We start from the raw sequence: 15,285 nt of genomic DNA on the forward strand, positions 1-15,285 counted from the left end.
TGACCCATCCTGTGGATACCAGTCAGCCTCTTTTCCCAGCAACCCCTCCCTGTCATTGCCCAATGGGCTCATGAACAAAGTGGCCATGGTGGTAGGGATGGAGGTTATACATGGGCTCAGCAACATGAACTTTCACCTTCCAAGGCTGACCTGGCTACAGCCACTGCTGAGTGCCCAATCTGCCAGCAGCAGAGACCCACACTCAGCCTCGGATATGGCACCATTCCCGGAGGTGACCAGCCAGTACATGGTGGCAGGTTGATTGTACTGGATCACTCCCTTCATGGAAGGGGCAGCAATTTGTTCTAACTGGCATAGACACATACTCTGAATATGGGTTTGCTTTCCTTGCATGCAATGCTTCTGCCAAAACTCCCATCTGTGGGCTTACAGAATGCTTTATCCATCGTCATGGTATTCCACATAGCATTGCTTCTGATCAAGGAACACACTTCCCAGCAAATGAAGTGCAGGAATGGGCACATACTCAAGGAATTTTCTGGTCTTACCATGTTCCCCATCATCCAGAAGCAGCTGGATTGATAGAACAGTGGAATGGCCTTTTGAAAACTCAATTACAGCGCCAACTAGGTGGCAATGCCTTGAAGGGCTGGGGTAATGTTCTCCAGGAAGCTGCATATGCTCTGAATCAGTGTCTGCTGTATGGTGCTGTTTCTCCCATAGCCAGGATCCATGGGTCCAGGAACTAAGGGGGTGGAAATGGGAGTGGTACCACTCAGTATTACCCCTAGTGATCCACTAGGAAAATTTTTGCTTCCTGTCCCTGTGACCCTGAGCTCTGCTGGTCTACAGGTTTAGTTCCAAAAGGGGAAGTGCTTCCATCAGGAGAAACAACAATGATTCCACTGAACTGGAAGTTAAGACTGCCACCTGGTCACTTTGGGGTGCTTATGCCACTGGATCAACAAGCCAACAAGGGGATTACATTATTGTCTGGGGTAACTGACCCTGACTGTCAGGAGGAAGTAGGACTGCAACTACATAATGGAGATAAAGAAGAGTTTTCTTGAAATACAGGAGATCCTCTAGGATTTCTTTTATTACTATCATGCCCTGTGATTAAAATCAATGGAAAACTGCAACAACAGAATCCAGGCAGGACTACCAATGGCTCTGAAACTTCAGGAATGAAGGTTTGGGTCACCCCACCAGGCAAAGAACCACTGCCAGCTGAAATCCTTGTTGAGAGTAAAGGGAACATGGAATGGGTAGTGGAAGAAGGTAGTGATAAATATGAACTTTGACCTCGCAATCAGTTACAGAAATGAGGACTGTAATGCTGTTTTGTTCATGTTATACTATTTAAGTTGTAAGATATCAAGTTTAAGAATGAATATTACCCAAGGACTTGGACCCTATTCTGGAGAGATTTAATGTGTTTCCAGTTATATGCAGGACAGTTGAGTATTGTTAGGTGAAAGAAAAAAATGTGAGTTTTATTGTTTTTTATTTAGAAATTAGGTATGGTTTAAGGTGGCATGTATAGCTGCCAAGTTGACAAGGGGTGGACTGTCATGGTCATGTCATGTGTCAACTTGGCCAAGTGGGGGTTGGGCAAGTGCTGGCTTGACTGTTGTGATGAGGACATTTCATAGAATTAAATCATAATCATGTCAGCTGCATCCACAGCTGATTCCATTTGTAATCAGCCAAAGGGGCATGTCTTCTGCAATGAGTGATGCTTAATCTAATTACTGAAAGGCTTATAAGGAGGATTCAGAAGAGACAGGTTCTTCCTGTTTTGGCTGGTGGGCCTCTCCTGTGGAATTCGTCCAGACCCTCCATCGGAATTTTCAGCCTCACAGCCTACTCTGCGGATTTTGGACTCTGCATTCCCACAGTCACGTGAGACATTTTTATAAATGTTATATTTGCGAGTGTTCTCTGTTGATTCTGTTTCTCTAGAGAATCCTAACTGATACACCACATTATATATAATATTAGAAAATGTCAGCAGTTCACTTCCATTTTCTCCTCATCCTTTCTGCTATTGTCATTCCAAATTCACTTCTACATCTATCATAAATATCACAATATATTTTATTATATTTGCTTTAGCATTCAATTATCTTTGAAATAAATTTTTAATATACTAAAATATTTACCTCCATTTCCAAATCTGACATTCCTGAGGTTTTTATTCCCTTGTGTAAATCAGGTTTTCATATAGTAATTATTTTACTTCCATGTGAACAACTTCCTTTACTATTTCTTATCCCTCATGTTTTATGGCAAAATATTCTTTCAGATTTTTTTCCTGAAAATTTATTTATTATCATTTTTATGTGCCTTTTCTTTTGAAATTTATTTTCCTAGATGTTAGTCTAGATGGCAATTTTTTGTGGTTCTTTATGTTGTTTTTGTTTTTATTTTTGCAATAGGACTTTCTTCTCTCAGATTGTTCATTTTTGCATGATCTTTTGAGCATGCAAATAAAAGCTGTTTCATCATTTGTCAGCTAGTTTCATCATTTCTGTCTTTTCTGATTATATTTCTTTTCAACAAATTTACAGCTAATTATGGGTCATCTATTCCAGTTTCTTCTTTTTTTTTGGATACTGGCCATTATAATATTTACATTTTTCAATCATAGACTGGTATTCTTTTTTTTTTTCTTTGAAATACTTTTAAATTTAAAGAACAGTTAAAAATAATACAAATCTCATACAGAGAACTCCATATATTCCTACTCTTATACCCCAGATACACAGATCCAAAATTTTAACACTTTGCAACATTTACCATATAATTGCCTCTATCTATCTATTTATCATCTATCTACCTACCTATCTATGTGTCTATCTATCAATCTATTTTCTGAACATTGAGAGTAAGTTGCACATATCATGCTTCTTAAATACTCAATGCTGCCATGTACATTTACTTAAGAACAGATATATTCACTTACGTAACCACCTTAAGTGAGTTATCAAGCCCGGGAAATCTAACATTAATATAAAGCTTACATTCTCTATTCCAATATTTTCATATGTCCCATAAATGTCCCTTTGAGCCTTTATCACCCTTTTCTAGATGCCATCCAAGATCATGTATTAATTTAATTGTCATTTTCTCTTCAATTGCTATTTCTATTTTTTTTTTATTGTGGAACACAAATAAAACATGATCATTTCCTTCTCAAACATTCCGAAGCCTGCTGTTCAATGGGATTAATCACATTCATGATATTGTGATAACTTCACCTCCTTCCAGTACTAAAATCTTCCCATCTCCCCAAACAGAAACCTTACATCCATGATGCATTAACTCCCCATTTCCCCTGCACATCACCCCTGGCAACCTGTAATCTAATTTCTATCTTTGTGAGCATGCATACTCTCCAATATTTTCTTCCTAGTTACCAGGAGACTTAACTTAAACTGAAATCTATATAACATTCTTGGTTTGATACCAGCTTAATTTCAATAAAATATACAAACTATGTTCCTATATTCCTCAATCCCACCACTTTATGTAGTTCTTGTTACAAATAACATGTTTATAAATTATCTGTTCAATAGCAATGATTTATAAATTCCATTTTATGAATTTGCCTTTTAGATCCTGTAAGAAGTAAAAAGTACAGTCATAAACCAAAAATACAAGAGTATTGACATTAATAATTATCCATTTCATTACCCTCAGTGGAGATCTTTACTTTATGCAGCTTTGATCTGTTTTCTATTGTTCCCTTTCAACCTGCAGAACTCTCTTTAGCATCTCCTGTAAGATACTTCAGTGGTGAGAATTCCCTCAGCTTTTATCTATGGCTATCTTAATCTCTTCCTCATTTTAAATTAAAAATTTAAAAAACTAAAAAAAGTTAAAGATTGTTTTGCGAGATATAGAATTCTTTGATGGCAATTTACTTTTGCTTTCAGCATTTTAAATATATCATCTCACTCCCTTCTTATCTCCATGTTTTCCATTGAGAAATCAGCACATAATCTTATTGAGTCTCCCTTATATGTGACATGGTGCTTCTCTCTTGCAGCTTTCAGAATTTTCTTTATTTTTGGTATGCAACAGTTTGATTATAGTATGCCTCAGTGTGGGTCAACTTGGTTTTATCCTATTTGGAGTTCCTTGAGCTTCCTGGATATGTGTATTCATGTCTTTTGCTAAATTTTGGAAGTTTTCAGCCATCATGTCTTTGGATATTCTCTCTGTCCCTTTGTCTCTTTCTTCTTCTGGGACTCCCACAGTGCACTGATGGTATCCCATAGGTTTCTCAAGCTTTGTTCACTTTTCTATGTTTTTTCTTCTTTCTGCCCCTCAATTGTCTTATCTTGAAGTTCACTAATTCTTTCTTCTCCCAGCTCCTCTAATGCTGAAAATGTCTAGAGAATTTTTAATGTCTTCAGCTCTTTTTTATTCCTTTTCATAATTTTCATCATCTATTGAGAGTTTCTTTGTGTTCACCTATAGTTTTCCTGATTTCATTTAGATCACTGTCCCTATTTTCTTTTGCTTCTTTGAGCATATTTAGGATCAATTCTAAAAAAGTATTTTTTTGGTATGTTCCAGGTCTGACCCTCCTCACTGATGATTTTTAATCTTCTACTTTGCCTAGGTCATCACTTTCTGTTTCTTTTTATGTTTTTAAACCTTTTGTTTAAATCAGCACACTTGGATATTTTAATAGGTGTTTAAGTTTGCTTAAGCTGCCACAATGCAATGCACCTGAAATGGACTGGCTTTTATAAAGGGGATTTGTGTAGTTACAGATTCACAGTTCTTCAAAGGAAGGGCAGCTGTTTTTCACCTGGGTCCCTGTGTAACATAGGAAGCACACAATGATGTCTGCTGGTCTTCTTCCCAGCTTCTGGTTTCAAACAGCTTTCCCTGGGGCATTTCTTCTCTGTATCTTCAAACATCTGGGTCTGTGTCAGCTCTGAGTGTTACAAATGCTTCTTTCTCTTCTGATTTCTCCTTTGAAGCCTCCAGCTGATTAATTAAACCACTCATTATGGGGGGTACTACCCTTCGCTGACTGCAGATGTAATCAGCCATAGATGAAAGTCACATGCTGATAATTTGAGTTCACAGTAAGAGAACAATGGGGTATCATCACCTGGCCAAGTTGACACCTGAACCTAATTATCAGTGTCTCCCCCTTGCCAACTTGGCAGCTATGCATATACCTTGAATCATATTTAATATTTAAATAGAAAGCAATAATAGACATATTTTCATCTAACAATGCTTATCTGTCTTGCATACAGTGGGCTAAATCTTTCCATAAGCAAAATACATTCATTTCATCACAATATCACAAAAGCCTTAAATCATTTTAGTAACTATATATATAATACCAACTCAAAAATAGTGCAAAATCTCATCAAAGTCAGCTACAGGCATGGTCTGTCCTAAAACAAAATTCTCCTCTAGCTCTGGATCTGTGAACTTAGAGCAGACTATATACTTCCAATATACAAAGAAGGAATAGTCATAAGACAAATGATCTCATTGCCATATGGAGAAATTAAAAGGAAAACAGGTGTGCTGGTTTGAAAGGACATATATCCCCTAGAAAAGACATGTTTTAATCTAAATCTCATTTCATAATGGCAGAATAATCCCTATTCAATACTGTATGCTTGAATCTGTAATTAGATCATCTCCCTGGAGATGTAACCCAATCAAGAGTGGTTATTAAACTGGATTAGGTGATGACATGTGTCCACCCATTTGGGTGGGTCTTGATTAATTTCTGAAGTCCTGTAAAAGAGGAAATATTTTTGGGAATGGGAGAGATTCAGAGCAGAGCAGAATGACATAGCCATGAGAAGCAGAGTCCACCAGCCAGCGACCTTTGGAGATGAAGAAGGAAAATACCTCCTGGGGAGCTTCATGAAACAGCAAGCCATGAGAAGAAGCTAGCATATGATGCTATGTTCGCCATGTGCCCTTCCAGATGAGAGGGGTACCCTGACTGTGTTCACCATGTGCCTTTCCAGATGAGAGAGAAACTCTGACTCTGTTCACCATGTGCCCTTCCACTTGAGAGAGAAACAGTGAACTTCATCAGCCTTCTTGAACCAAGGTATCTTTCTCTGGATGCTTTTGATTGGGCATTTCTATAGACCTGTTTTGATTGGGACATTTTCTCAGCCTTAGAACTGTAGACTAGCAACTCATTTAATTTCTCTTTTTAAAAGTCATTCCATTTCTGGTATATTGCATTCTGCCAGCTAGCAAACTAGAACAACAGGGGTCACTGGACCAAAACAATTCTGAAAACCTACAGGTAAAACTCCAATAGATTTTAAAGTCCGAGAGTCATTCATCCTCAGGACTGTAGAAGGTGGCCGTTCCATTTTTTCCAATGGCCTATACAATGGCCCTGGTCTCTCCAAACACTGCAAATAGGGTTGCAACATTGGGGAACATTGGGGAGACCACTTTTTTCTCAGTCCCACGTTCCTTAAGCATGTAGGTGGCACCCAGATTCCCTGCCATCTGCCATCTTCAGAGAAAATGCTCTTCAGAACAATGGGGTGGCAGCCAGCCTTCCCCCTGCTCCCCCGCCCCCCCCATCTCTGGGGAATGTGCTCCAACCTCTATGAGGCCTGAGTTTCTTTGTACCTTAAAGTTCAGTTCTCAGCTTATCCCCTTTTTCCCCCTCACATTTCACTATAAGCTACAAGGAGAAACCAGGCTGCATTTTCCATATTTAGTTTCAAAATCTCCTAGTCAAGAATCCCAGATCATAACATTCAAATTCTTCCTTCCATTCAGCAGCTGGACTCAATTTTGCCAAATTCTCTGCCACCTTAAAATCATCTTCCTTCCAATTAGCCTTGGCACATTCCTCATTTCTGTCGGGGGCTGCATTGGAAGTATCTTTAGAGTCTATAATTCTACCAACAGTCTCTTCAAAGCAATCTAGGCTTTCACTATTAAGTTCCTCATAATTCTTTCAGAATCTTCCCCTTATCCATTTAAAAAGCTTTTCCAACAGGTTTAATATTTTCAAACACAGCAGCATCCTACTCTTGGTACCAAAATCTCTTTTAGTTTGCTAAAGCTGCTGGAATGCAATACACCAGAAATGGATTGGCTTTTATAAAAGGGATTTGTTTAGTTATAAATTTGCAGTTCTTTAGAGTAAGGACAACTATCTTTCATCTGGGTCCCTCTGTCACATGGGAAAGTACATGGTGATGCCTGTTGGCCTTCTCTCTTGGCTTCTGGCTTCAAACAGCTTTCATCTCCAAACATCTGGGTCTGTGTCAGCTCTGAGCACTGAGCTGAGCTGTGCTAAGCTGCTTCTCTCCCTTCTGACTTTTCCTTTTAAGCCTACAGCTGGTGAAATTAAACATCACTCATTGTAGGGAGAATTAGCCAATGGCAGATGTAATTCGCCATAAATGAAATTTACATGCTAATAACTTAAGTCCATAGCAATAGAACAACTGGGCGCCATCACATGGCCTAGTTGACACCTGAACCTAATTATCACAGGTTATAATTGGAATTTAGACTCAGGCATTTGTTCCTAAGCTTATATATAGGTAGTGTCATAATTGAAATTCCTTGAATTTCCTTGAATTGAACTTTCCTACTTAAAAAAACAAAAGAAAAGAAAGAAAAACCTTTCCCAGGCTCCTCTGATTGAACTGTGGTTGCAGGGCTTATTTACACAGTACGTTTAGAGAATAGCTCCAGGCCAAAGAGTAAGATTCTCCCTGATCCTTTCTACCCATGCCTTTTGTTTTGGGCATGCATGTATAGCCCTAGGAATGTCCTCATTTACACAGTTCTGAATGTCCCTTCTTCCCTAGGAAACAGTTTTCTCCCATCTTCAAGCATGCTACTATATGTCCTATACCCAACAATCCCTTGCCCAGGCATCACAACTTGATTGCTTACCCATAGCATTCTGTCGAGACGCTCTATGAATTGTTTTCCACTGCAGGACAAGTTCTAGGTAAATAAGTCCCTCAGACCACCCTTAGACAGATTGAACATGGACTACATGCTCTTAGTGTGTGCATGAGGGCTACTCTGCTCACTTCCTACTGGGACCAGACATTTGCACTGAGAGTGTGGGCTAGCTTTGCACTGAGCTAGTGAGGAGTGAGGGCAGAGCCAGACAAGGCACCATGAGATCCTGCTTCTTTCAAATGGCTTTTTTCTTGACATGGTGCTCACCTTGTTACTGCAGTCCTTTAATTGTTCTATGGAACTTTGAGAAATTTATGTCAACCAGTTCTTGCTGGTTGTCCAAAGCTCCTGTGGGGGAACAGAGCCCTGAAATGTCTCACTCTGCCATCTTGATTGGGGTGGGTCTATTCATGTGTGTTTTTTTTTTTTTTTTAAAGAGTGTCTTGAGGAAAGTTGTTTGTCTGAAGTCATATTTGTTGCTTTCCTTTTAGCTAAAATCCAAGTCTCGAAACCCTGAGAAAGATGAACAGCATTTGTGCTGTCAATATCCATTATAGTTTTATTACAGTAAAAGGATACAAATAAGAAGAAACTAAAAGAAGAAACACGTAGGGTGAGGTCTGGAAGAGTCTCAAGTGCTAGCTATGATGTCCTCCTCACCTGGAGTCAGAATGTGTCACCTTCCTGGCACAGAGACACATCTTATCAATCATGGAAGCTCCTGTGGTGTTCCTTTAAAAATTGTTGGATTTTATACTGACAGGCGTACAAGCTACTGGCAGATAAGCTTTTCCATTTTAAAACTTTTGAAACAGGTGTTCTGGTTTGGTTATGAGTATACTGTATTCTATGGCTAATTTAGTTCTACTATTAAGACATGACTCTTCTGGGATATATATTGAATGTCCCAATATATTCCCTGGCTGAGAGTTGAACATCTCTTAGCACTGTGTGAGCTCTGGAAATAGCGTCCTGGCTGCCCTTTGCCCAGGCTCATGGAGCAGCCCCCTCTGCGTGTACAGTTAGGTATTCAACAATGAACTCAGTGTGATCTCTATCAAGATGGAATCTGCTTTCCACAGAGTGCCAGAACCTAACATTTCAGAAACTCAGCCTTCCTGAACTCCAATCTTTGTTTCCTAAACTTAGGGATATCACTGTGCACAGCTTGGGTTATCATCTAGTGATCAAAAAAAAATCATGGCAAGAAACCAGGGCAATTACAGGGTTCTTATCAGTTATTTCCATTCTGTTAAGAGTCAGAGACCTATGTAGACTCATGTCCAATATCCAAAAACAGTTGTTTGATATATTTTATCCAGTTTTCTTGTTTATTTCTTTTATTTTTTTCAGATCTTTTCTCTTTATTTTTATTTGTTTGTCAAGCTATCACATCTACTTTCATTTACTCTATGGCCAGAACAAGAAATTAAAATGACAAACTTGTCAGTAATCGACAATGGCTTATCATTGATTATTTGTAGTTAAATCCCAGTTCCTTAGAAAGAAGTATAGTCACTTTATGTTCTGGGCCCAGTCTAACCCTCCAGAAGATAGTTCTTCACATGTTTCTTGAATGTTCTCTTCCAGTCAGGTTGGACAACTTTTATCTTGCAAATGTGATATATTTTTCAAGTCAGCTTGTGTTTGTTAACATGTGTTCCCTCTTCCTGAAATGCGCTCCCACTGACATTCATTTTCTATTTCTTAAATCTGATATATCCTCCTCTGTCGCACCTCCCTGAAGTGTGTCCACTTCTACCAGAGGACTGTGACTTCTGATATGTGATATAAGGCATATCAAATCACCTTGTTTGGAAATAAATATCTTCTGTAAATATAAATCACTAGATTTTGTTAACTACAAAGTGGCAGCTGTATGAAGTATAAAGACTTACATTTTAAAATTTTACACTTTTAACCACAGATCATGATGTTGGGTGGGGATTTTTATAAAGTAGCAACAGTTTATTGTATTATAATCAATGAATAAATGAATAAGTAAATCAATAAATTCAGCAAGAGGCCACGGACTGAGTGTAACAAATTAGTTTCTAATAGTTACTCTTTATTACTAAATACTAACAGAAAAAAAAACACTTCAATCTAATAACGTAAATTAATTATGTGATCATAGGGGTCAATTGAGACATTTTTAAACTTTTAAATAGAAGACCATTTATTTAGGGAAAAAAAATCAATTCCTGGCCACAGGAAAATAAATTCTATTTTAAGAAAAGGAAATATATAAAAGATTAAAATCACTTTTTTTTTTTTTTTTTAAAGAGGGAGGAAGGGAAGGAAAGACAGAGAGAAGGAAGGAAGGATAGAAGGAAGGAAAGGAAACATCTTTAAACATTTTCTTGTATTTTGTTTGTTTGTTTGTTTTTTACATGGGCTGGGGCCGGGAATCGAACCGAGGTCCTCCGGCATGGTAGGCAAGCGCTTTGCCCGCTGAGCCACCGCGGCCCGCCCCTAAAATCACTTTTAATATATAAAGAGCAGACAGAACAGTTAATAGATGCAGAAAATATGTTAATATATATGACATGTTTGGTTAAACACTGTAAAGAGAAGGAATTGGAAAAATGTTATTTTAAGTATGTGATTGAAGGGAAATAGAGAAGGAAAATGAGAAAAGTGAGATGAAAATAGAAAGAAAAAGATGAGAAAGAAGTACAAAGAGAGATAAGGAGATAGAGATGGAACAGAGAGAAACGAAGAAGAAAGAGGAAACAAAGAGTTAAAGAAAGGAAATAGCCATATGCACAATGTTAGGAGGAAAGAAAAAGGTAAAACTATAAAATTAAAAAAAGAAATGGTAGGAATACAAGAGAAAGGACTTTAGAAATATTAACTAAGCAAAATGTTATGTATTTACACTTTGTCTCAAGTCACTGGACACTTTAACAAAGGGATTCTTTTTCATTATAACAGTAATAGATACTCACTGTAGAGAATTAAGAAAATATTAATGGAGAAATAAAAATAAAATCACCTGGAGGGCTGCCGGACAAATGTAAGAAATTTTAACACTTGCTTGTATTGTTATCTTGCATTTTTATATGCATTTTCAAATGGTTTCATTCAAGTGGCATGAGTCTTTGACTTCCTTACACACTTAGATATCTGGCTTAAGCATTCTTGATAAATTGACTTGTATAAACATGTATGCATTGTTAATCCTAGCAGGAAAATGATATCATGCTGCAATTAGAATTATTTGCTGAGGTTTTAATAAAGGAGTTAATTGCACATGCATGGGCAATGGGCAAGGAGATTTAAAGGGTAGTACAGTTACCTAAAATTTATGACAATGACTAGGGGTCAAGGAGAAAGAGTCGTTCCTAGAACCTCCATAGAGATGTTTGTGTGAGAGATCATCATTGGGAGAGTGGCAACCTTCAGACAAGGGTTAAGGCTTGCCTGTGCGGACTCCAAAGGGACCTTTCTCTCTTTTTCCAGTCACCTACAAGAGTCTCATTTGCTAATTCTGGTTATAATCCATAGGGCCAGGAAAAGTATTCAGTTATCTATTCAAAGAATTGTGGCAGGGAGCATGGCAGAGAAGAATTGAGAGTGGAGAGTGGTTCTGAAGGGGAAAAATAGAAGATAAACAGGGCACTGAATAATATTCCATTAACATTCAGTTACAAATTCTCCTCTTTGGTCACATGTAATATGTTTTCTGCCAATATAAAGAGCACTGTTATTCTGTATTTAGACTTACTTTCTCAGTATAGACAAAAGGAAATACCGTGAAATATAAAAGTTAAAAAAATTATACAGAAGATATAAAGTATTTAATGCTTGTGTCTGAGGTTTTTTGTTTGTTTGTTTTGTTTTGTTTTTTTGTTTTTTTTTTTTGCATGGGCAGGCACCAGGAATCGAACCCAAGTCTCCAGCATGGCAGGTGAGAACTCTGCCACTGAGCTATCATGGCCCACCCTTGAGTTATTTTTTAACAACGTATTTGAAGATACAATGTTCATTATGTCTGCATTAGCGATTAAGTTTTTGATGTTACTAAGTTGTTAGGAAAAATTATATTGCCATGCTTTACTTTTCATTTCTTTGATAGCTATCGGACTTAAAGTTGTTCTAAGTTTTTAAATTATTTACACTTTTTCTCAATTTTTTCTTCATTCTCTATTCTATATTTTGTGGTCCAAAAATGAGTTATGAATGATCACTAGCATACTTGCTTTGAAAAACCCAGAGTCCCTTGCCACTGAATCTAAGTTTTATCTCTATAAACATAACCCCTGAAAAGAAAATTAGACACCTGACTCCTGTTTACAGCCTTTTTTTTGTTTCTCTTTATCCTCAGACAATTAAAGTTAGCTTCTGAAAGGGGGAAGTTACAAAGATTTCCCTTAGACAAAAATGTTTTATGATTTGCAGCCAAAGTCATTAGACAAATATTGCCTTTAGACAGTTGGATTAAATTCAGAACAAACTGCACTTTTATTATCCTTGTTAAAAGCAGAATTCTCAATGTAGGCCAAATAGCTGTCATTTGTTGAGGGTGTCCTATGTGCCACAAATACATCTCATCCTCATAGCATACCTGTTTGAGCATTTGGAGGGAATTGATCCTATAAGATATTAAATACCTTGTGTCTGATCCCCCCAAAAGTATTTGGATTTATTTCGTACATTGCTTTCTCTGTCTATAAAATCAACATTATTTTAATTTTAACCATTTAATCAATCATAATGTATTTTTTATCATTACTGTCACTTTACTATTAACATTCAAAATTCTAAATTTGCTTACCTTAATCTGATTAAGGTTTTATACTGAGGACAGGGATAAAGAAATAGACATTAAAAGAAGTGCTAAACCATCTTCCACCCGCACAAAAGCCAATGCAAATTTAGAAATTTTGTCTTTGTTTGGGATATGTAGGACAACTCCATCTGGTGGCATTTGAAGAGTATACAATGGTCTGTCTTTGTTCTCTCAAAGTGACATCTGCCATTGGACCTTATACTTTTAAGTCAATCTACTGTGCCTCAAGGCATCTAAGACTCCTACTTAAATGTAATTATGTTATTCAAGAGGCAAAGACACAATAAAATATTATTATTATACTGATTACTATCCCTATTATTATTATACTGATTACAAACATTATACTGATTACTATCCCAACTTGCAGTCAAATTGCCTCACTTGATTCCTGGCTCTGCTACTTATTTATATGATATTGATCAAGTTACTAAAAAATATTCTCTGTGACTCAGTTTCCCCATTTGTAAAATGGCAGAATAAAATTATCTTTGCAGACTATTCAGAGGATTAAGTTAATATATATAAAGTCTCATTATTAGTTAATATTAGCTATATAAATCATTAGAATATGAGAGAATTATTTGAATAGGTGACAAAATAACATGAAAGAGGAAATATAGATGAAAGAAAAGAAGGAGAAAGAAGGCAGGAAGCAGGTTAGCTATTCCTTTGTAAAATTAGTTCAACTTAATATTTACTTAACCACTGTGCATTAAGTACTTAAGCACAATAACCACATCCTACTCTAAGTAGCCCCAACCTCTATCACATTATTTGATAAACTGCTAACTTAATAAATGTTGGATTGACAAATAACTATATAAATGCATGAATAAATGATTGAATATATAAAACTAGAAGGCTCTGGATATTCGGAAAAAAGATCAGAAACTACATAATATAATGTAGTTTTCATAATATCCCTGAAAGTCTTTAAGAGACGTTGTTCCATAGGAATGATTTATATGAGGCACAGGAAAGAATAAACCAGAGAACTCCAGGGCCGATAGACTGAAACATATGCACAACATCTTTTTCAATCACTTCTCATGAAATTCAGCATAAATGAGACCATCTGATTAATCCAAGTCCAGATGTAAGATGGCCCAAACTATTTGCTCTACTGTTTCTCTTCCATACACAAGGTCAACTTGATAGTGTCTACATAGCTTTACCCAACTGAGGATTCCTTTGAAGTAGGTTCTGTAGAGTATGGCATTCAGTATAAGTAATATGATATCTGAACCCAATGCCAATAATAACGATTCTGAATCGTCTTGCTCATATACTCACTTGCTGTGTTGTCCGTGCTATGCAGACTCACCACTGGGACCCCTGGACCTGGATTTTAAAAATATATGTATAAATATTTTAAAGAGATCTATATAATAATTATTTGAAAAGCCATATGGCAGAGTTCTTTTTTCAGAATGGAGGCATTTCACAGTTAAAATATAATGAAACAGAATCTAGATAACTAGATATCATTTCTTTATAGGGATCTTTTACTCATAAAATAAGGACACACTGAAATAAAACACTATTTGCATAGATTTTTGTAAGATTTCTTCTCCCCCAGAATACCCACTACTTCTACATTTCTGTGGCTCTAACCAATCTTCTGGGACTCACTCTCTAGTGTTTTATGGAATTGTCACTGAATTTTAGAAAGCTGACTCACAGCCCTGAGACCCCAAAATCACTGATCCAAGAGCAAATTCTTTTCACTCCTCATCCAAAAAAAGGATAAATGCTTATATATTACAAATATTGCATACATGGGATGCACCAAACATCTTGGGGTAATTATACTGTCAAGTTTTAAAACATAAGTTAATCAGAAACTTCAAATATTCAAGTATACAGATGAATTAAGATGTTACCTCAAATGCTCCTCTCTGAGGAAGCTTATCTAAAAGCCTAATGGCTTTTCAGTGCTGTCATCATATAAGACATTCTCTCTTTTGATTATTTCATTTGAGGTCAACAGAAAAAATAACTATAATGAGCAAGTTCTGGTCTCTTACTCATGGTGTCTTTAAACAGGACAGTTTAAGGTACCAGCTAAAACAGCAGCATCACTCTCTTCCCATTATAAGAGATTATATGCATCCCATTTCATCACTGGGAAGTATCATATGACATATTAAAGGTAAAACGATTGCTATAAGTATATCCTAGACATACCATGCAGCCACGTAAGTGTATAGCATACTGTGCCAAATAAAAGTAGTATTTGGAGTCAAAGAAATTGCTCTAGGGGGATGCAATAGGGAAATTCGATTCCATGTGGATCTCAAATCTCTTAGCAACTAAGCCAATGTTTTACCAACAAGACTGTTGCTTCTTTTCCTAAAGACTGGGTACACTAGTTTATTCGTGTGACACGCTTTGCTGGTAGGAATGTTTATTCACCTTTTTAAAAGGCCCATGTTCAAACAGCCTTATTGATTGTGTGTGCATGTTGACTTACTCCCTTTCTACTCTTAAACGGAATATCTGAATAAGATTTGTATCTCAATAAACCTATACTTTTTAACATTTTACCAAAACTGTTATGAATTAAGACTATCAAA

The 15,285-nt window shown here is 36.8% G+C and overlaps 1 protein-coding gene across 1 annotated transcript in view; it reads right to left on the reverse strand.

Annotated features, from left to right (window-relative positions):
* Nucleotides 1–15,285, reverse strand: part of DPP10 (dipeptidyl peptidase like 10) — a 696,759-nt gene that overhangs the window by 58,253 nt on the left and 623,221 nt on the right. Inside the window, exon 17 of the mRNA XM_077151923.1 lies at nucleotides 14,003–14,050. Within this exon, the coding sequence (XP_077008038.1) occupies nucleotides 14,003–14,050 (48 nt within the window). The remainder of the gene's footprint in view (nucleotides 1–14,002; nucleotides 14,051–15,285) is intronic.

Source organism: Tamandua tetradactyla, chromosome 3, assembly GCF_023851605.1.
Source record: "Tamandua tetradactyla isolate mTamTet1 chromosome 3, mTamTet1.pri, whole genome shotgun sequence".
Classification (NCBI taxonomy): Eukaryota; Metazoa; Chordata; class Mammalia; order Pilosa; family Myrmecophagidae; genus Tamandua; species Tamandua tetradactyla.